The sequence below is a fragment of the Rhinopithecus roxellana genome, chromosome 3 (assembly GCF_007565055.1).
Source record: "Rhinopithecus roxellana isolate Shanxi Qingling chromosome 3, ASM756505v1, whole genome shotgun sequence".
Lineage (NCBI taxonomy): Eukaryota > Metazoa > Chordata > Mammalia > Primates > Cercopithecidae > Rhinopithecus > Rhinopithecus roxellana.
In genome coordinates this window covers 171,002,523-171,024,394 of record NC_044551.1, presented here as the reverse complement: position 1 = coordinate 171,024,394, position 21,872 = coordinate 171,002,523, and the positions used below count along the sequence as shown (strand labels likewise).

The following is a 21,872-nucleotide window of genomic DNA, read 5'->3' as shown; positions in this document are numbered from 1 at the left end:
AACTACGACACCACAGAAGTCTAAAATATTGCTGATCAATCTCCACAAACTTTTGCAACATGGCATATTTACATTCAGGCTTTCAGCAATGGCTTTCCTCAAGAGCTCCTGTTCTTCCTCCTCCTGGCTGTTCACCTCCCTAGCTTCCTGCTCACTCATTTTGAGAGCCAGAGCAAACTGTTCTTCTTCTGTCATCTCTGTAAGAGGATAGGGAAAAGAGAGGGAGGGACACCACAAACATTGAATAAGCATGGAGGCAAGAAAGAGAATTATTAAACTTTTCAACTGAAGACATTACAAGACCACTTAGTACAATTTTATAATCTTATAAAGAAAGAAAACCCCAAAAGGTAAGGTGTTGGTCAAGATAATTAGCAGCCGTTACAACAAGAATCCTGGATTAACTAGGCTGTAAGCTCCCATGAAGGCAGCGTTTTTACCTACACTGTTCACTGTTATACCTCCAGCACATAAAAAAGTGCTGGGCATAGGGTACGTAATAAATATTTGCTCAATGAATAAACAGAGGAATTAATCCCCACTCTAGAGCTTTTTACTAAATATCACAATGCTTTATGCTCAACATTTAGCCAGAATAATTTTAGTACTCAGAATCCTCTGATTTACCCAGTAGAAAAGAACATCCCTAGTGATAAGAATGTGGTCTCCAGACACCACTTTCCATTTAAAAGGAACTGGGGTACACTGAAGAAATGGGTGGCCCCAAGTCCAAAGCATGAAATGAACAAGATGAGCTAGAATATTTGTCACAGATGTAAGCAAGGAATCTATTAGACACTACTAGAGTCATATGGAAAGAACTTAGGAGCCAATTAAACAAACTCCTCACTGGCCAAAAATAAAACTGGAGCATCAATAAAGATAATGAATGCAATGCATTCAACTACATCAAATATATTTACAGCTGTAAGTTCAGGCCAGGTGTGGTGGCTCATGCCTGCAATCCCAGGACGGTGGGAGGCCAAGGTGGGAGGATCATGTGAGGTCGGGAGTTCGAGATCATCATGGACAACATGGTGAAACCTCATCTCTACTAAAAATACAAAAATTAGCCAGGCGTGGTGGTGGGCACCTGTAGTCCCAGCTACTTGGGAAGCTGAAGAAGGTGAATCACCTGAACCCGGGAGGCGGAGGTTGCAGTGAGCCGAAATCGTGCCATTGCACTCCACCCTAGGTGACAAAAGCAAGACTCCATCTCAATAAAAAACAAAAAACAAAAACCTGTAAGTTCATACTAATTTTTTTTTAAAAGACCTTGACTAACCAGTCACTGTTGAAGAATGTTAGTGAATCAACTATTAGAAAACTGATAAGGCATGGTGGCTCACGCCTGTAATCCCAGCACTTTGGGAGGCCGAGGCGGGCGGATCACGAGGTCATGAGATTGAGACCATCCTGGCTAACATGGTGAAACCCTGTCTCTACTAAAAACACAAAAAATTAGCCGGGCGTGGTGGCAGGCACCTGTAGTCCCAGCTACTCGGGAGGCTGAGGCAGGAGAATGGCTTGAACCCAGGAGGCGGAGCTTGCAGTGAGCCGAGATCATGCCACTGCACTCCAGCCTGGGTGATAAAGCGAGACTGTCTCAAAAAAAAAAAAAAAAACGAAAACTGATAAATAAAATAATAGAATTGCTTTTACCCTACTTTGTCTACACAAGTTATACTACTAGGTAACCAAGCAGATTAAAAGCTCCTCTTTATAGAAATTATTACAGTTAAAAAAACGTAAAAGAAATGACAGAATTAGAATATCACCATTTTGGATGTTGTTTATGGAGGGGGATTTGGTAATGTCTAACAAACTACATAAAGTTACCCTTTGACCTAGCAATCTCACTTCTAGCAACTTACCCTAAAGATACACTTCTAATTAAAAGGAGTGTATCATTGCAGCAATGTTCAAATTTGCCAAACACTGGAATCTATTTAATAACCATAAACTGTAGTACACATACATACAGTTATAAAAAAGAACAAGGAATATATCTATGGACTGGGAATAAAGTTATTTCAAGGATATGTTATTAAGTAAAAAATAAAGTACAAAAGAATTTATGGATAATATGCCACCTTTCACATAAGGAAGGAGAAATAAGAAAATGCACACACACCTATTTATTTGTACAGTGTCACATAAGAAAGACAAACCAGAAATAGGCTGCGCATGGTGGCTCACGCCTGTAATCCCAGCACTTTGGGAGATTGCAGCACGCAAATCACCTGAGGTCAGGGGTTCGAGACCAGCCTGGACAACATGGCGAAAGCCTGTCTCTGCTAAAAATACAAAAATTAGCCGGGCATAGTGGCGTGCGCTTGTAGTCCCAGCTACTCTGGAGACTGAGACAGGAGAATCCCTTGAACCCAGGAGGCAAGCCAAGATCACACTACTGCACTCTAGCCTGAGTGACACAGAGACTCTCTGGTCTCACAAAAAAAAAAAAAAAGAAAGAAAGATAAACCAGAAACTAATGCAAATGATCACCTACCAGTGGTTGAGAACAGAGTGAAGGGCACAAGGTTGAGGAAAGGACACTTCTTTGACTATATCTTTTTGTATAACTTTGACTTATGGAATCACACAAATCTTAAACATGTTTTAGTAATATGAAATCAACAAGTACAGAGGATCACTAAAATTGAATTCAAACATAAAAAATGCACTCAACTGAATTTGAAATGACCTTAATGAAAATGAAAACATCAGAATCTGTAGGAAGCAACAAAAGCCACATTTATAGGGAAATTTATAGTTTTCCATGCTCGTTTAAGGCAAAATTTTAAAATCAGTAATCCGAGTTTCCCATCTTAAAATGCTAGAATATAAAGAGTAAAATTAACCCAAGTAAGTGGAAAGAAAAAAAAATAAAGAACAGAAAGAAATCAATAAAATGAAAGATGGGCATACAACACAGAAAAAATTAAACAAAAAATTAATTCTGGCCGGGCGCAGCAGCTCATGCCTGTAATCCCAGCACTTTGGGAGGCCGAGGCGGGTGGATCACGAGGTCATGAGATCGAGACCATCCTGGCTAACACAGTGAAACCCCATCTCAACTAAAAAGACACAAAAAAATCAGCCAGGCACGGTGGCAAGCACCTGTAGTCCCAGCTACTCGCCAGGCTGAGGCAGGAGAATGGCGTGAACCCGGGAGGCGGAGCTTGCAGTGAGCTGAGATGCACCACTGCACTCCAGCCTGGGGGACAGAGAGACTCCATCTCAAGAAAAAAAAAAAAAAGGCCGGGCGCGGTGGCTCAAGCCTGTAATCCCAGCACTTTGGGAGGCCGAGACGGGCGGATCACGAGGTCAGGAGATCGAGACCATCCTGGCTAACACTGTGAAACCCTGTCTCTACTAAAAAATACAAAAACTAGCCGGGCGAGGTGGCGGGCGCCTGTAGTCCCAGCTACTCGGGAGGCTGAGGCAGGAGAATGGCGTGAACCCGGGAGGCGGAGCTTGCAGTGAGCTGAGATCCGGCCACTGCACTCCAGCCTGGGCGATAGAGCGAGACTCCGTCTCAAAAAATAAATTAATTAATTTAAAAAAAAAAAAATCAATTCTACGAAAAGGTCAATAAAATGCATAAACCTCAGCCAGAAGCAGAGGCTCATGCCTGTAATCCCAGCACTTTCGAAGGCCAAGCCGGGCAGATTACCCGAGGTCAGGAGTTTGAAACCAGCCTGGCCAACATGGTGAAACCTCGTCTCTACTAAAAATACAAAGATTAGCCAGGCGTGGTGGTGGGCGCCTGTAATCCCAGCTACTTGGGAGTTTGACGTAGGAGAATCACTTGAACCCGGGAGGCGGAGGTTGCAGTGAGCCAGGATCGCGCAACTGCACTCCAACCTGGGCGACAGAACAACACTCCATCTCAAAAAATTTAAAAAATTTAAAAATTAAAATGCATAAACCTCTAACTAAACTGCTCAAGAACAAAAACACAACACCAATTAACAATACCAAGAATAAAAGGGGAAACAAGATTACAAATTCTACAGTCATTAAAAGAGTAAATAAGGGAATACTATGAATGATTTTATACCAGTAAGTCTGGCAACCTTTTTTTTTTTTTTCTTCCATGGCGTCTCTCTCTGTCGCCCAGGCTGGAGTGCAGTGGCGTGATCTCGGCTCACTGCAACCTCCGCCTCCCAGGTACAAGTGATTCTCCTGCCTCAGCCTCCTGAGTAGCTGGGATTATAGGTGCCCACCACCAGGCCTGGCTAATTTTTGTATGTTTAGTAGAGACGAGGTTTCACCATGTTGGCCAGCCTGGTCTCAAACTCCTGACCTCAGGTGATCCTCCTGTCTCGGCCTCCCAAAGTGCTGGGATCACAGGCATGAGCCACTGCGCAAGGCCAAGTCTGGCAACTTCTATCACGCATTCTCAACAAGAGTGATACCATTCCCAAGTGGACAAAAATTGGTTCTTGGAGGTCAAAAAAAAAAAATCTTATGTATAAAACACAGACATACAATCAGTACATAAACAGAATACATAGCATATCTATGGTATTAAAATATCATGAGGAAGGCAGTGGTTAGAGGGAAAAATAGTCTAAAAAGGCACCTCAGGAGAATAACAATGAAAAAGAGGGCCGGTGCAGTGGGTCACGCCTATAATTGCTCAAGTCCAGGTGGCTGAGGCTGCAGTGAGCCAAGATCACACCAATGCATTCCAGCATAGGTGACAAAGCGAGACCCTGTTGAAAGAAAAAAGAAAAGAAAAGAAAAGAAAAGAAGAAAATAAATTTTAAAAAATAGTTGGGTGTGGTGATGCACACCTATAGTCCCAGCTACTCAGGAGGCAGAGGTGGGAGAATCACTTGAGCCCAGCAGTTCGAGACCAGCCTGGGCAACATAGTGAGATCTTATCTCGACAAATAATAAAAAACTAGCTGGGTGTGGTGGTATACACCTGTGGTCCTAGCCACTTGGGAGGCTGAGGTGGGAGGATCGCTTGAGCCCAGGAGGCAGAGGTTGTAGTGAGCCACTGCATTCCAACCTGGGCAACAGAGGGAGACCCTGTCTCAAAAAGAAAGAAAAAAAAAAGTTAGCTGGGTATGGTGATGCATGCCTGTTAGTCCCAGCTACTCAGGAGGCTAAGGCTGGAAGACCACTTGAGCCTAGGAAGTTGAGACTACAGTGTGCTGCACCCATACCACTATATTCCAGCCTGGGTGACAGAGTGGGACCCTGTCTCAAAAAATAATAATAATAAACAAATAATAAAATTAAATTTTACAGGAATGCAAAGGACCCAAATTAAAACAATTTTTAAAATAAAGTTGGAAGAATTATACTACCTGATTTTAAGATATTATAAAGCTACAGTAATGAAGACAGTGTGGTATGGCATAATGACAAACATAAATAAATGGAAAAGAACAGAAAATTCAGAAATAGACCCATGCACTGGTTTTCAACACAAGGAAAGGACAGTCTTTTCAACAAATGGTACAAGAATGATTGGATACCCATATGGAAAAAAAATGAACCTTAACTCTTACCTTGCACCATATACAAAAACTCAAAATGGATTAGAAATCTAAATGCTAAAGCTAAAACTATAAAATTTCCAGAAGAAAATAGGTGGAAATCTTCATAACCTTAGTGCAGTCAAAGATTTCTTAGGACACAGAAAGAAAAAAACCATGAAAGAGAAAAAAATGGACCACGTCAAAGTTTAAAACTTCTGTTCTGGCCAGGCGTGGTGGCTCATGCCTATAATCCCAACAGTTTGGGAGGCTGAGGCGGGTGGATCGCTTGAGGTCAGGAGCTGGAGACTAGCCTGGCAAACATTAGCAGGGTATAGTGACGTGTGCCTATAGGCCCAGCTACTCAGGAGGCTGAGGTGGGAGAATCGTATGAACCCTGGAGGCAGAGGTTGCAGTGAGCCAAGATCACACCAGTGCACTCAGCCTGGGCGACAGAGCACGACTCCATCTCAAAAAAAAAAGAAATCATAAAAACAGATTTTGCTGCTCAGTAAGATTCAGAATGGGGGGGCTAACTGGTGGCTGGCGCCTGTAATCCCAACACTGGGAGGCCCAAACTGGAGGACTGCTTGAGGCCAGGAGTTTGAGATGAGCCTGGACAACACAGCAGGACCCTGTGTAAGAAAAAAAATTAAAATTAGCCAGGCGTTGTGGGGCATACTTGGGAAGCTGAGACAGGAGAATCACTTGAGCCAATGAGTTCAAGGCTGCAGTGAACTATGATCATACCATACCCCTAACACCCAAGCCTGGGCGACAGAGTGAGATCCTGTCTCTAAAAAAATAATAAATTAAAAAAAATTTTTTTAAAGATTCAGAATGACCACTTCTGGATTCCACTTAAGATACAGGAAACTGAAAAAAGTTATTCTTCCAATCCTTACAACAACAGCAACAAAAACTGATGAATTCACAACTTTTCTTGAATCTATCAGAGAGCTAAGAATGCAAGATAATCAACTAGCCCAAAATGTATCAGTTCTATGACTATTACAATTCCCAAACCATTCTCAACAAAAATGAAAACATACGTGCAATTTTTCTTTTGGCCAAACACTTTGCTCTATTCGACTGTTTTGTCTTCATTTTCTGCAATCCATTTTCCTCCTTTGGTTCCTGTTGCAAAACAAGAAATATGATCAGTGTGGCTACCACTAAAAGTAGTAACTTCTCTCTCTTCTACCTCCTCTATGGCTAAGAGAGGCCTCTGAGGAATTGACAATTGTTATAAATATGCACATAAAACATTAGAAGATCCTTTTCAGTACAAAAAGGAAAACATAAGATCTAGAACCAATAAAAACCATTAAAAACAAAAACGTGTGATATATTGGCATTATTATCTGTCATATAAACAGTCACACAAAAACTAGTCTATCTCTAAAATACCAGTAAGCATCACCTGAGATCAGAGTAGCTTGACTGAAGATTTAAAAAAACAACAATAATGTTTAAACTCAGTGTTTATTCATTTATTTTAAATCACTCTTTCGACACTGGATAGTAAAGGAAAAAGAGGGTAAATGAAAAAGCCCATAGAAGCAAAAGCGAACCAAATACACCAACCCTACATCCCACCCTAAAATTTAATAAGATACACAAACAAAATAATCAAGAAAACAAAAAATAAAATAGAGAAAGAAATAAAAGGCCAGGCACAGTGGCTCATGCCTGTAATCCCAACACTTTGGGAGGCTGAAGTGGGAGAATCACTTGAGGCCAGTTCAAAACCAGCCTGGGGAATGTAGAGATATCCTGTCCTTACCCCTTCCCCAAAAAAATTCTTTTTAAATAAAAAAAAAATTTTTTTTTTTTTTAATTAGCCAGGCATGGTCCTAGCTATTTAGGAGGCTGGAGCAGATGGATCACTTGAACCCAGGACTTCCAGGCTGCAGCAAGCTAAGATCACACCACTGTATTCCAGCCTGGGAGACAAAGCAACATCCCATCTCTAAAAATAAATAAATAAAAATAAAACTGGGCAAAGCGTTTGAACAGAATTTCTCTGAAAATGAAGATACAGAAATGTCCAAGAAGTACATGAAAAGATGCCCAACATCATTAGTCATCAGGGAAATACAAATCAAAATTACAATAAGGTATCACTTCACACCCACTAGGATAATTAAAATAATTTCTGTTTCAAATCAGAAAATAAGCATTGGCAAGGATTAGAAAAACTGGAACCCTAGCACACTGTTGGTGGGAATATAAAACAGTGCCACCATTGTGGAAAAAAAAGAAATTAGGTACTGATATACACCACAAAATGAATGTACCTTGAAAATACATAATTGAAAGAAGCCAGACAAAAGGCCACATATATCATATAATTCCATTTATAAGACATGCCCAGAATGGGCAAATCCATATAGAAAGTGGATTAGCGGTTGTCAAGGGCTAGGGGTTTAGGGGAAAATGGAGAGTAACTGCTAATGAAAATGGGTTTTTTTCTGGGGGGTAATGAAAATGTTCTAGGCCGCTGCTACTGGGCCATGGAGACTGGCAGAGTATAGTGTGGTGTGAGGTTGGCGAGGGCAGTGGCCATGGAGGGTGGAAAATGTTCTAAAATTAACTGTGGGCCAGGTGCAGTGGCTCACACCTATAATCTCAGCACTTTGGGAGGCCCAGGTGGGCGGATTACCTGAGGTCAGAAGTTCGAGACCAGCCTGGCTAACATGGTGAAACCCAATCTCTACTAAAAATACAAAAATTAGCCAGGCGTGGTGGCATATGCCTGTAATCCCAGCTACTCAGGAGGCTGAGGCATGAGAATCACTTGAACCCAGGAGGCAGAGGTTGCAATGAGCCAAGATCGCACCACTGCACTATAGCCTAAGGCAACAGAGTAAGACTGTCTCAAAAAAAAAAGAGAGAGAAATAAGACAAATTCACAACTATGGTCAAAGACTTCAAAAGCCTCCTCAAAATATTTGTAGAATAGACAGAAAACCAATAAATATAAAGTAGATTTGAACAACACTATCATCAAACTTTATCAGACTGACATTTACAAAAATCACTATCCAAAATGTGCATTCTTCTCTAGTACACATAGAATATGCTGGACCACAAAACAAGTTTGACTAAGTTTAAAAATGACTGAAATCATATAGAGTACATACTATTAATGGAGACTGCAGTGAGCCAAGATCATGTCACTGTGCCACTGCACTCCAGCCTGGATAACAAAGCAAGACTCCGTCTTAAAAAAAACAAAAAAAACCCAAACAAAAACAAAGGCCAGGTGCAGTGGCTCACGCCTGTAATCCCACCACTTTAGAAGGCCAAGGTGGGCAGATCACCTGAGGTCAGGAGTTCGAGACCAGCCTGGCCAACATGGTAAAACCCCCTCTCTACTAAAAATACAAAAATTACGCAGGCATGGTGGCAGGCACCTTTAATCCCAGTTACTCCGCAGGCTGAGGCAGGCAGAATCACTTGAACCAAGAGGCTATCATGCCATTGCACTCCAGCTTGGGCAACAAAGCAAGACTCCATCTCAAAAAAATACATATTAAAAAAATAAAAATAAATAACAAAACAAAAAACAAACAAATGTGTTCCTAAGATGATTCCAACTGCTTTTTTCTATTCTAAAGCAGAAAAAAAGACTTTTTTTCATATACAACAATACCAAGACACTACAACAATATGAAATACATATTAAAAATCAGTTAGTAGGCCGGGCGCAGTGGCTCACGCCTGTAATCCCAGCACTCTGGGAGGCTGAGGCGGGCGGATCACGAGGTCAGGAGATCAAGACCATCCTGGCTAACATGGTGAAACGCCATCTCTACTAAAAATAAAAAAAAAATTAGCCAGGCGTGGTGATGGGCGCCTGTTGTCCCAGCTACTCAGGAGGCTGAGGCAGGAGAATGGCGTGAACCCAGGAGGTGGAGTTTGCAGTGAGCAGAGATCATGCCACTGCACTCCAGCCTGGGCGACAGAGCGAGACTCCATCTCAAGAAAAAAAAAAAAAAAAATCAGTTGGTAGCCCAGTTTTATGGGAGATTTTTAGGAAACCCTATAAAACAAATAATTCCTATACTATTTAAATTGTGGTAGGACACAGATAAAAACAATAATCTTTCCTTCTCTTTTATACCATAACCCTAATACTAACATCTGATGAAGGCCATAGCCCCCCCCCAAAAAAAAACTTTATAAAGCCAATGGCAATAGGAGTACAGATGCAAAACTCCTAACTAATATATTGAGGAAAAAAATCAATATTATATTAACATAACACATCATGACCAAGCATGATTTATTCCAGAAATGCAAAGATATTCCAACATTAGGAAATACTAATCCAATATATAATATTAGTTGATGAAAGGAGAAAAACTACTCCATCATCTTGCTAAATAAAGGGCATTTGATTAAACATAATTCCTAAAACTACTACTAGTAAATAAGCAATTAAAGGATAGTTCCTTAACATAAAAACAGAAATATGAAACAAATAGCAAAACATCAGAAATAAAAGATGTGCTCTATTGCTAGTAGCAATCAACATTATTCTGGAAGCCACAGCCAAAGAAATGAAAACAAAACAGAAAAAGGTATAAGTGCTAGAAAGAAAGAGAAAAAAATGGTCGTTATCAGCAGAGATAAATGCCTACCTAAAATACCCAAGACAATCAACTGAACAATTATAAAAGTATGTGACAGATTAACAGAAGAAAAAAATCCAGAGACACACCTATTTATAAATAAGATTTTAGTTTATGGTAAAGGGAAAATTTCAAGTATCTGGGCAATTGAGAGATTACTGGAAAATACTGGTAGAAGTGTCTAATTATCAGTACTTAGTTTTTCAAAATATATGTATGCTGTTTAGGGATACACGTAAATGTGGTAAAACTGTAAGGAGAAACATGGGAAAATAAAATAAACAGTGGTTACCTTCAGAAAGGTAGAAAAGAGCTGGGTGAGGTGGTTCACGCCTGTAATCCCAGCACTTCGGGAGGCCAAGGCGGATGGATCACCTGAGGTCAGGAGTTTGAGACCAGCCTGGCCAACATGGTGAAACCCTGTCTCTACTAAAAATACAAAAATTAGTGAGGTGTGGTGGCGCATGCCTGTAATCCCAGCTACTCAGGAGGCCGAGGCAGGAGAATTGCTTGAGCCTGGGAGGTGGAGGTTGCAGTGAGCTGAGATCGCGCCACTACACTGCAGCCTGGGCAACAGAGCAAGACTCCATCTCAAAAAAAAACAAAAGAAAGGTGGAAAAGAACGCATTTGGGGAGGGATACACTAAGTGAAGAGGGATTCTCAGGTGGTAACTACAAGTGTTCACATTAATTTTTAAAACTATGCATTTATATTTTATGCACATTTCTGTATGTATAACATATATGACATATGACATACATATGTGCTGCTATAGAAAGGTCTCCAGGAAATACCGTAATAGTTAATTTTAGGTATCAGTTTGACTGGAGTAAGAAATACCCAGAGAACTAGTAAAGTATTATTTTCTGGCATGTCTGTGCGGGTGTTTGCAGAGGAGATTGGAGTGTGAGTCTCAGTGACTAAGTGGGGAAGATCTGCTCTCAATGTGGGTGAACACCACCCAACTCGCTGGGGGGCTAAATAGAATAAAAACATAGGAAAGGCAAATGTGTCTCTCTCCTGGAGCTGGGACACATTATTCTTCTCCTACCCTTGGACATCAGAACTCCAGGCTCTCCAGGCCTTGGATTTCAGGCCTTACACTCAGCACCCCTTACCCCTTGTTCTCAGGCCTTCAGACTTGCACTGAGCCATACTACTGGCATCCCAGGGTATCCAGCTTGCAAACAGCCTATTGTGGGGACTCTTCATCCCCCATAATTACATGAGCCAATTCCCCTAATTCCATCCGTCCGTCCGTCCATCCATCCGTCCGTCCATCCATGCATGCATCCATCCATCCATCCATCCATCCATCTGCCCATCCTATTGGTTCTTGTTTTTGTTTTTTTTTTTTTTTTTGAGGCGGAGTCTCGCTCTGTCGCCCGGACTGGAGTGCGGTGGCCAGATCTCAGCTCACTGCAAGCTCCGCCTCCCGGGTTTACGCCATTCTCCTGCCTCAGCCTCCCGAGTAGCTGGGACTACAGGCGCCCGCCACCTCGCCCAGCTAGTTTTTGTATTTTTAGTAGAGACGGGGTTTCACCGTGTTAGCCAGGATGGTCTCGATCTCCTGACCTCGTGATTCGCCCGTCTCGGCCTCCCAAAGTGCTGGGATTACAGGCTTGAGCCACCGCGCCCGGCCCCTATTGGTTCTATGTCTCTGGAGGACCTAACATAGACATTAAGTGGAAAAAAAGCAAAACAGTTTCTACAGCATGATTCGTTTCCTGTAAAAATCTCTACTGATACTGTATGCATAAAAATTTTTTCCAAGGACATGGAAGAAATTACTGCCTTCGGATCACACGGATGACATCAAGAAATTATTTTAAAAATGAAAAAGAAATTATTTCTTATGGTTAAATGTCTGTAGTATACATTTTCATTTCATTACCTTTCTAAACTGTTTTGTTATGCCTTGGTATGCCTTGGTTTTTTTTTTTTTTTAAACATCTATGTAGACAACTTTTTTAACATATCCGTATCTATTTGTGTATTTCATATTTTTATTTTTGTTAATATTAAGATGATATCCAAGTAGTACAATTGTTTTGTTTTCTTTTTCAGATGGAGTGCAATGGTACAATCATAGCTCATTGCCGTCTCAAATTCCTTGAACTCCTAGGCTCAAGCAATTCTCCCACCTGCCTCAGCTTCCCAAGTATCTGGGATTACAGGTGCATGCCACCATGCCCAGCTAAGTTTTGTACTTTTTGTAGAGACAGGGTCTTTCTGTGTTGCTCAGGCTGGTCTCAAACGCCTAGCCTCAAGCAATCCTCCCGTCTCAGCTTCCCGAAGCACTGGGATTATAGGCATGAGTCACCAGGGATGTACCTAGCCCTTGTTTTCTTCTCTATACTTTTATGCCTTTAAGATGAACTATGTAGACCAAAGTCCTAATTAAAAACTAAACTATAAGGAACGTGGGTTTTTTTTGTTCTGTTTTGTTTTTGAGACGGAGTCTCCCTCTGTCACCCAGGCTGGAGGGCAGTGGCGCGATCTCAGCTCACTGCAACCTCCGCCTCCGGGATTCAAGCGATTCCTGCCTCAGCCTCCTGAGTGGCTGGGACTACAGGCACGTTTCACCACACCCGGCTAGTTTTTGGTATTTTTAGTAGAGACGGGGTTTGACCATGTTAGCCAGGATGGTCTCAATCTCCTGACTTTGTGATCCGCTCGCCTCAGCCTCCCAAAGTGCTGGGATTATAGGCATGAGCTGCCACACCCAGCCAAGAAACATTTTTTAAAAACCAATAAAGATATAAAGAAATGCTCAATCTTGCTAACCAAAAATATGTCATTTTTTGGCCAGATGCAGTGGCTCACATCTGTAACCCCAGCACTTCAGGAGGCCGAGGCAGGATTGCTTGAGGCTGGGAGTTCGATACCATCCTGGGCAACATGGCGAAACCCCATCTCTACAAAAAAAATACAAAAATTAGCCAGGAGTAATGGCTTGCACCTGTAGTTCCAGCTACATGGAGGCTGAGGTGGGACCAGGAGAAGGAAGCTGGAGTGAGCTGAACTAACACCAAACTCCAGCCTACGTGACAGAGGGAGAACCTGGCTCCAGAAAAAAAAAAAAAAAGTACAGGAGAAAGATAAGAACATCTGAAGGAAAAAACAATGAGTTAATTCACTGCCTTTGAGATGAGACCTGAAGGCAGATAGAAAACTCCAATAAACAAATGGAAATACAGGATAAAGGAAAAAGGTTACAATCTTCAATCTTTATTCTGGAAAATAAAGCTTTCTAAAATGCTAAAAATGTCGTAGAGCTCTGCTGTCTAATACAATTGACACTAGCCTTATGTGTCTTTAATCACTTGAAATGTGACTAGTGTAACAAAGAAGTTGATTTTTAATTTCAGTTATTTTTAAACAGCTATAGGTGACTAGGTGCTATTATATCTAGAACATATCAAAAGATTTAAAAACATTCACGTTTTTCCTCTCACTTTCTAGACACATCAAAACTAAGATTTTCAATTGATTTAGATTATTCAAATAGTTCCAAAATGCCACTTTGGATTACTGTATCACAAAACTGAAGAACTATGATCCATCCTCAACTAAGCAACAGGATTACTTCCTTAAGTAATTCTTTTTTTTTTTTTTTTTTTTTTTTTGAGACGGAGTCTTGCTCTGTCACCCAGGCTGGAGTGCAGTGGCCTGATCCCAGCTCACTGCAAGCTCCGCCTCCCAGGTTTAAGCCATTCTCCTGCCTCAGCCTCCCCAGTAGCTGGGACTACAGGCGCCCGCCACCTCACCCGGCTAGTTTTTTGTATGTTTTTTAGTAGAGACGGGGTTTCACCATGTTAGCCAGGATGGTCTCGATCTCCTGACCTTGTGATCCACCCGTCTCGGCCTCCCAAAGTGCTGGGATTACAGACTTGAGCCACCGCGCCCGGCCCCTTAAGTAATTCTTAACTCCATTTACAAATTAAAACAAAGTTGAGTAAAAATTTCATGGTTTTGGTGAGCTGGCATTAAGGTGAGGTCAGTCACGAAACAAATTCCCATGGGTAAAGAAGTATATTTGAGAGCTACAGCTCTACTTTTCAGCTCTACTTTACTTACCTCTCCATCACTATCGGATATCACAATGAATGCATCCTCAAGTCTACGCTTCCTCTTCACACTGAAAGAACTGGTAGTTTCCACATCCTTCTTCTCCAGGTTCCGAGATTCGGAGACTTCTTTAACTTTTTTCTTTCTCCGTGGCATCCTTTTACCTAGAATAAAAGGACAATAATTTTGTCTAGAATAAAAAGATCATAATTTACGTAAAGTTTTCTAGAAGCTATTCAACTTAGTCTTTTATTTGTGACAGTATCGCTTTGTTGCCCAGGCTGGAGTGCAGTGGCACGATCTTGGCTCACTGCAACCGCTGCCTCCCAGGTTCAAGCAATCCTCCTGCCTCAGCCTCCCGAGTAGCTGGGACTACAGGCACATGCCACCACACCGGTTAATTTTTGTATTTTTAGTACAGACAGGGTTTCACTATGTTGGCCAGGCTGGTCTCAAACTCCTGACCTCAGGTGATCCACCGCCTCAGCCTCCCATAGTGCTGGGATTATGGAATTGAGCCACTACACCCAGCCTAATTTTTGTATTTTTGTAGAGACAGGGTTTCACCATGTTGGTCAGGCTGGTATAGAACTCCTGACCTCAGGTGATCTGCCCGCCTTGGCCTCCCAAAGTGTTGGGGTTACAGGAGTGAGCCACCGTGCCCAGCCTCAATTTAATCTTGTAAAAGGAAAAGATAACCCTATCTGACAGAAGCAAAACTGGATTTCTTAACTAGTCTACTACTTATTAAAAATATAGAGGAATTTTTTTTAGAAAAATATAGGGAAAAAACGTTTTTTTCTATAGAGGGAAACACAGACCAGGCACAGTGGCTCACGCCTGTAATCCCAGCACTTTGGGAAGCTGAGGCAGGTGGATCATTTGACATGAGGAGTTAGAGACCAGCCTGGCCAACATGGGGAAACCGTGTCTCTACTAAAAATACAAAAATTGGCCGGGCATGATAGCGCGTGCCTGTAATTCCAGCTACTCTACTAAGGAGACTGAGGCAGGAGAATCACTTGAACCCAGGAAGCAGAGGCTGCAGTGAGCAAAGATCACGCCACTGCATTCCAGCCTGGGCGACAAGAGGGAAATTCTGTCTCAAAAAAAAAAAAAAAAAAAAAAAAAACTATATAAATATACAAACCTCATTCTCCATGGTGAAATTTCAGTATCAATAATATAGAAATGTATCCTAGTTCTTTAAACATCAATTTAGATAACTGCTTTTCTTGACTACATATTATAATTTACTTACAAGTTCTTCTTCTTTTTTGAGACAAGGTCTCGCTCTGTTGGCCAGGCTAGAGTGCATGATCGTAGCTCACCACAGCCTCGTCCTCCTTGGCTCAAGAAACCCTCCCACCTCAGCTTCCTGTGCAGCTGGGGCCACAGGTGTGTGCCAGCATACCTGGCTAATTTACTTTTTATTCCTTATAAGATAGGATCTCACTATGTTACCGAGGTCAAGATTTTTTAAATACCAAATGCCTCAACCTGATAAAGGACATCTACAAAAATCCCATAACTAATAAGCTAACGTCATATTTAAAGGTAAAAGACTAAATGCTTTCTCCTTTCAACAAGGAGCAAGACAAGAAAGTTTCCTTTCAGCTGGGTACAGTGGCTCACCCCTATAATCCCAACACTTTGGGAGGCCAAGGCAGGAGGATCGCTTGAGGTCAAGGAATTTGAGACCATCCTATGCAACTTTTTTTTTTTTTTTTTTTTTTTTTTTTTGTAGAGACAAGACACGGCATCCTGTCTCTACAGGATGGAAGGCAGAGGTGGGCTGATCACCTGAGGTCAAGAGTTCAAGCCCAGCCTGGCCAACATGGTAAAACCCCATCTCTATTAAAAATACAAAAATTAGCTGGGTGTGGTGACTGTAATCCCAGCTACTCCAGAGGCTGAGGCAGGAGAATCACTTGAACTCAGGAGGCGGAGGTTGCAGTGAGCTGAGATTGTGCCACTGCACTCTAGCCTGGGTGCCAGAGTGAGACTTCATCTCAAAAAAAAAAAAAAAAGTTAGCAAGGCACAGTGGTGAGCACCTACAGTCCCAGCTACTCAAGAGGCTGAGGCAGGAGGATAGCTTGAGTGTGTTTGAAACTGCCATGAGCTATGATCATGTCAATGAACTTCAGCCTAGGCAACTGGGCAACAGAGCAAGACCCTGTCTCAAAAAGAAAAAAAGAGGCTAGGCACAGTAGCTCACTCTATAATCCCAGTACTTTGGGAGGCCAAGGCAGGAGGATGGCTTGAGTCCACAAGTTAAGATACCAGCCTCATCAACATAGCAAGACCCTGTCTCTACAAAAAAAATAAAACAATTAGCTGAGCAATGGTGGCAAGCCTGTGGTCCCAGTCACTGCAGCCTGGGCAACAGGGCGAGGTTCTGTCTCACAAAAAAACAACGTCTGCTTTCATCATTGAACATTATACTTAGGGTTCTAGACAGAACAATTAAACAAAGAGAAATAAAAGATATTCAACTTGGAAAGAAGTAAAACTATCATGATTTGCAGACGACATGACCTGTGTTTAAAAACAACAACAACAACAACAACACTAAGAAACACATTAAAAAACTATTACAGGCCAGGTGCAGCAACTCACACTTATAATCCCAGCACTTCGGGAGGCTGAGGTGGGCGGATCACTTGAGGTCAGGAGTTTGAGACTAGCCTGGCCAATACGGTGAAACCTCGTCTCTACTAAAAATACAAAAAATCAGCCGGGCGTGGTGGCAGGCGCCTGTAGTCCCAGCTACTTAGGAGGCTGAGGCAGGAGAATGGCATGAACCTGGGAGGCGGAGCTTGCAGTGAGCCAAGATGGTGCCACTGCACTCCAGTCTGGGAAACAGAGCGAGACTCTGTCTCAAAAAAAAACAAACAAGGCCGGGCGCGGTGGCTCAAGCCTGTAATCCCAGCACTTTGGGAGGCCGAGACGGGCGGATCACGAGGTCAGGAGATCGAGACCATCCTGGCTAACACAGTGAAACCCCGTCTCTACTAAAAATACAAAAAAAAAAACTAACCGGGCGAGGTGGCGCGCGCCTGTAGTCCCAGCTACTGGGGAGGCTGAGGCAGGAGAATGGCGGGAACCCGGGGGGCGGAGCTTGCAGTGAGCTGAGATCCGGCCACTGCACTCCAGACCGGGCGACAGAGCGAGACTCCGTCTCAAAAACAAACAAACAAACAAACAAACAAACAAACAAACAAAAATTAGCCAGGTGTGGTGGCAGGTGCCTGTAATCCCAGCTACTTGGGAGGCTGAGGCAGGAGAACTGCTTGAATCCGGGAGGTGGAGGTTGCAGTGACCCAAGATCGTGCCATCAGGCACTCCAGCCTGGGCAACAAGAGTGAAACTCCATCTCAAAACAACAACAACAAAAAAACTATTATAACTAATCAACAGTTCATCAAGGTTCATCTTGCCTTGTATCAATGCAGGAAACAAGTCAACACATAAAAATCAATTCCATTCCTATATGCTAGCCATAAACAATCAAAACTGAAATTTTAAAAATTTTATTTCTGGCCAGGCGCAGTGGCTCATGTCTATAATCCCAGCACTTTAGGAGGCTGAGGCGGGTGTATCACTTGAGGTGAGGAGCTCAAGACCAGCCTGGCCAACATGGTGAAACCCCATCTCTACCAAAAAATAAAAAAAATAAAAAAAAAATTAGTCGGGCATGGTGGTGCACACAGGTAGTCCCAGCTATTCAGGAGGCTGAGGTAGGAGGATTGCTTGAACCTGGGGCAGAGGTTGCAGTGAGCCAAGATCACACCACTGCCCTCCAGCCTGGGTGACAGAGCGAGACCCTGTCTCAAAAAATAATAATAAAATAAAAATAAAAATTAGTCAGGCATGGTAGCTAATGCCTGCAGTCCCAGCTACTTAGCAGGCTAAGGAGGAGGGATCGCCTAAGTCCAGAAGGTTGAGGCTGCAGGCCAGGCGCGATGGCTCATGCCTGTAATCCCAGCACTTTGGGAGGCCGAGGCAGGCGGATCAAGAGGTCAGGAAATTGAGACCATCCTGGCTAACACGGTGAAACCCCGTCTCTACTGAAAAATACAAAAAATTAGCCGGGCGTGGTGGCGGGCACCTGTAGTCCCAGCTACTCGGGAGGCTGAGGCAGGAGAATGGCGTGAACCCGGGAGGCGGAGCTTGCAGTGAGCCGAGATTGTGCCACCGCACTCCAACCTGGGCGACAGAGCGAGACTCCGTCTCAAAAAAAAAAAAAAGGTTGAGGCTGCTGCAGTAAGCTGTGATCACACCATTGCACTCCAGCCTGGGCAACAGAGCAAGGCCCTGTTTCCAAAAGGAAAAAAAAAAGAAAAAGACATCAAATGCAAAAGTAGCCCGGCACAGTGGGCTGTAATTCCAATACTCAAAGAGGCCAAGACGGGTGGATCACTTGAGTCACAGTGGGCTATAATCCCAGTCTGTAACCCCAACACTCTGAGAGGCCGAGACTGGTGGATCACTTGAGCCCGGGAGTCTGAGACGAGCCCAGAAAACATGGCAAAACCCTATACAAAAAAATACAAAATTTAGCCAGATGTGGTGGCGCACCTGTAGTCCCAGCTAGTTGGGAGGCTTAGGTGGGAGGATGGAGGATCAATTGAGCCCAGGGTGTCAAGGCTGCAGTGAACCAAGATCCATGCCACAGCACTCCAGCCTGGGTGACAGACTAAGCCCATCTAAAAAAATATTTTAAAATACTCAAATCATTAGTCATGAGGGAAACACAAATCAAAACCACAATGAAATACCACTTGATACCCACTCTGATGGCTGGCTATTTTAAAAATAATGGAATATAACTAGTGTTGGTGAGGATGCTGGAGAAACTGGAACTCTAGTACATTGTATTACTGATACAAATGTAAAATGGTGTAGCCACTATGGGGAAACAAAAGGAATGAAGTATTAATATATGCTACAACATGGATGAAACTTGAAACCATGCCAAGCGAAAGAAGCCAGACATAAAAGGCACATACTGTGTGATTCTATTTATATGGAACACCTAGAATAAGCAAATCCACAGGCAGAAAGCAGATTAGTGATTACCAGAAGATGGAGTAGGGGAAAATGTACAATGACTGCTTAACGGATACAAGGTTTATTTTGGGGGTGATAGAAATGTTCTGGAATTAGAAAGTGGTGATAATCACACAACACTGTGAATTTACTAAAAACCACTAAATTATACACTTAAAATTATTGAAATGGTAGATTTTGTTAGGTGATTTTTTTTTTTTTTTTTTTTGAGACAGTGTCTTACTCTGTTGCCAGGCTGCAGTGGCACCATCTCAGTTCACCACAGCCTCCACCTCCCGGGTTCAAGCAATTCTCCTGCCTCAGCCTCCCAAGTAGCTGGGGCTACAGGCATGCGCCACCACGCCCCACTAATTTTTGTATTTTTAGTAGACATGGGGTTTCACCATGTTGGCCAAGATGGTACGGATCTCTTGACCTCGTGATCCACCTGCCTTGGCCTCCCAAAGTACTGAGATTACAGGCTGAGCCACCGCGCCCGGCCTGTTAAGTGAATTTCACCTCAATTTTTTAAAAAGGGGAGCCGCAGATAATTTAATTTTACAGCCAAAGCAGAGAATCACTGACTCAATCACAGATTTAAATAAAGCCACCTTAACTTTGTTACAAACTTCTCAAACCATTCAATTACTTCTAAGGGAGTTGTTACATCTTATTATCAGAAGTAGTCTGCACAATATGAGCATTAAGGTTTTTCTAAAAAAACACTTAAGGGATAAAAAATTTTAAATTAAGGGATAGTAACAATGTATACACCCAGATGCTTACAATTTACAAAATCATTCCCCTTCATAAAACTAGACACACAAACGTCTTTTTCTGTGCTTAATGCATATTTTTAATGACTAAAGAACAAGAAATCACAAAGATCAAAAAATTAGCCAGGGGCAGTGGCTCAAGTATGTAATCTCAGTACTTTGGGAGGCCAAGGTGAAAGATCATCTGAAGACAAGAGTTTGAGACCAGCCTGGACAACATGGTGAAACCCCATCTCTATTAAAAATACAAAAATTAGCTGGGTATGGTGGTGCACGCCTGCAGTCCCAGCTACTGGAGAGGCTGAGGCAGGAGGATTGCTTGAACCCAGGGGATGGAGGTTGCAGTGAACCGAGATCATACCACTGCACTCCAGCCAGTCAACAGACCAAGACTCTGTCTCAAAAAAAAAAAAAGAAAGAAATATACATTTTTAACTTTTGTATTTAAATATAGGTAACAGAATATTTACTGCATATGCAATGCAGAACTAGCTAGTTATTACTTAAGTACACATAAATTCATACTAAAGCAATAACATCTCACTAGATAACTGGATATGAACTATTAACTATGGTCTAAATGTTTGTGTCCCTCCAAAATTCATATGCTGACATCTAATCCCCAATGTGTTGGTAAGAAATGGGGCCTGGGGCCGGGCGCGGTGGCTCACACCTGTAATCCCAGCACTTCGGGAGGCCAAGGCAGGCAGATCATAAGGTCAGGAGATCGAGACCATCTTGGCTAACACAGTGAAACCCCGTCTCTACTAAAAATACAAAAATATTAGCCGGGCATGGTGGCAGGCGCCTGTAGTCCCAGCTACTTGGGCAGAAGAATGGCGTGAACCCGGGAGGTGGATGGACCTTGCAGTGAGCGGAGATCGCGCCACTGCACTCCAGCGTGGGCAACAGAGCGAGACTCCGTTTCAGAAAAACAAATGGGGCCCTATGGAAGTGACTAGGTCATGAAGACACAGCACTCATGAAAGGGACTAGTGCCCTTATAAGAGAGGCCTAAGAGAGCTTGTTTGCCCCTTTTACCCTTCTGCCATGTGAAGACGCAGCAAGAAGGTCCCATCTTTTAAGCAGAGAGCAAGCCCTCATCAGGCACCTTGATCTTAGATTTACCAGACTTCAGAACTGTGAACAAAAAAATTACATTGTTTATGGCCGGGCGCGGTGGCTCAAGCCTGTAATCCCAGCACTTTGGGAGGCCGAGACGGGCGGATCATGAGGTCAGGAGATCGAGACCATCCTGGCTAATACGGTGAAACCCCGTCTCTACTAAAAAATACAAAAAACTAGCCGGGCGACTGTAGTCCCAGCTACTCGGGAGGCTGAGACAGGAGAATGGCGTGAACCCGGGAGGCGGAGCTTGCAGTGAGCTGAGAGCCGGCCACTGCACTCCAGCCTGGGTGGCAGAGCAAGACTCCGTCTCAAAAAAAAAAAAAAAAAAAAAAAAAAAATTACATTGTTTATAAATTACCCAGTCTAAGATATTCTGTTATAGCAGCAGGAAAAGACTAAAAACCTATCAAGTTACCATCACACAAATTAAAACACAAATAAGATGACATATTTGTACTTCCTAAAAGAAATTAATTTTTTTTTTTTTTTTTTTTTTTTGAGACGGAGTCTCGCTCTGTCGCCCGGGCTGGAGTGCAGTGGCCGGATCTCAGCTCACTGCACGCTCCGCCTTCCGGATTTATGCCATTCTCCTGCCTCAGCCTCCCGAGTAGCTGGGACTACAGGCGCCCGCCACCTCGCCCGGCTAGCTTTTTGTATTTTTTTTTAGTAGAGACGGGGTTTCACCGTGTTAGCCAGGATGGTCTCGAT

At 42.8% G+C, this 21,872-nt stretch overlaps 1 protein-coding gene across 2 annotated transcripts in view; it reads right to left on the bottom strand.

The window, feature by feature from the left end:
- The window catches only part of UIMC1 (ubiquitin interaction motif containing 1), a 98,741-nt gene that overhangs the window by 62,743 nt on the left and 14,126 nt on the right, over positions 1–21,872 (bottom strand). For both annotated transcript variants that reach the window (XM_030927337.1, XM_010386399.2), the window contains exons 2-4: positions 14,217–14,371; positions 6,548–6,632; positions 73–197 (exon numbers count right to left, since the gene is read on the bottom strand). In XM_030927337.1, coding sequence (XP_030783197.1) covers positions 73–197; positions 6,548–6,632; positions 14,217–14,363 — 357 coding nt within the window. In that variant the 5' untranslated portion in view covers positions 14,364–14,371. The remainder of the gene's footprint in view (positions 1–72; positions 198–6,547; positions 6,633–14,216; positions 14,372–21,872) is intronic.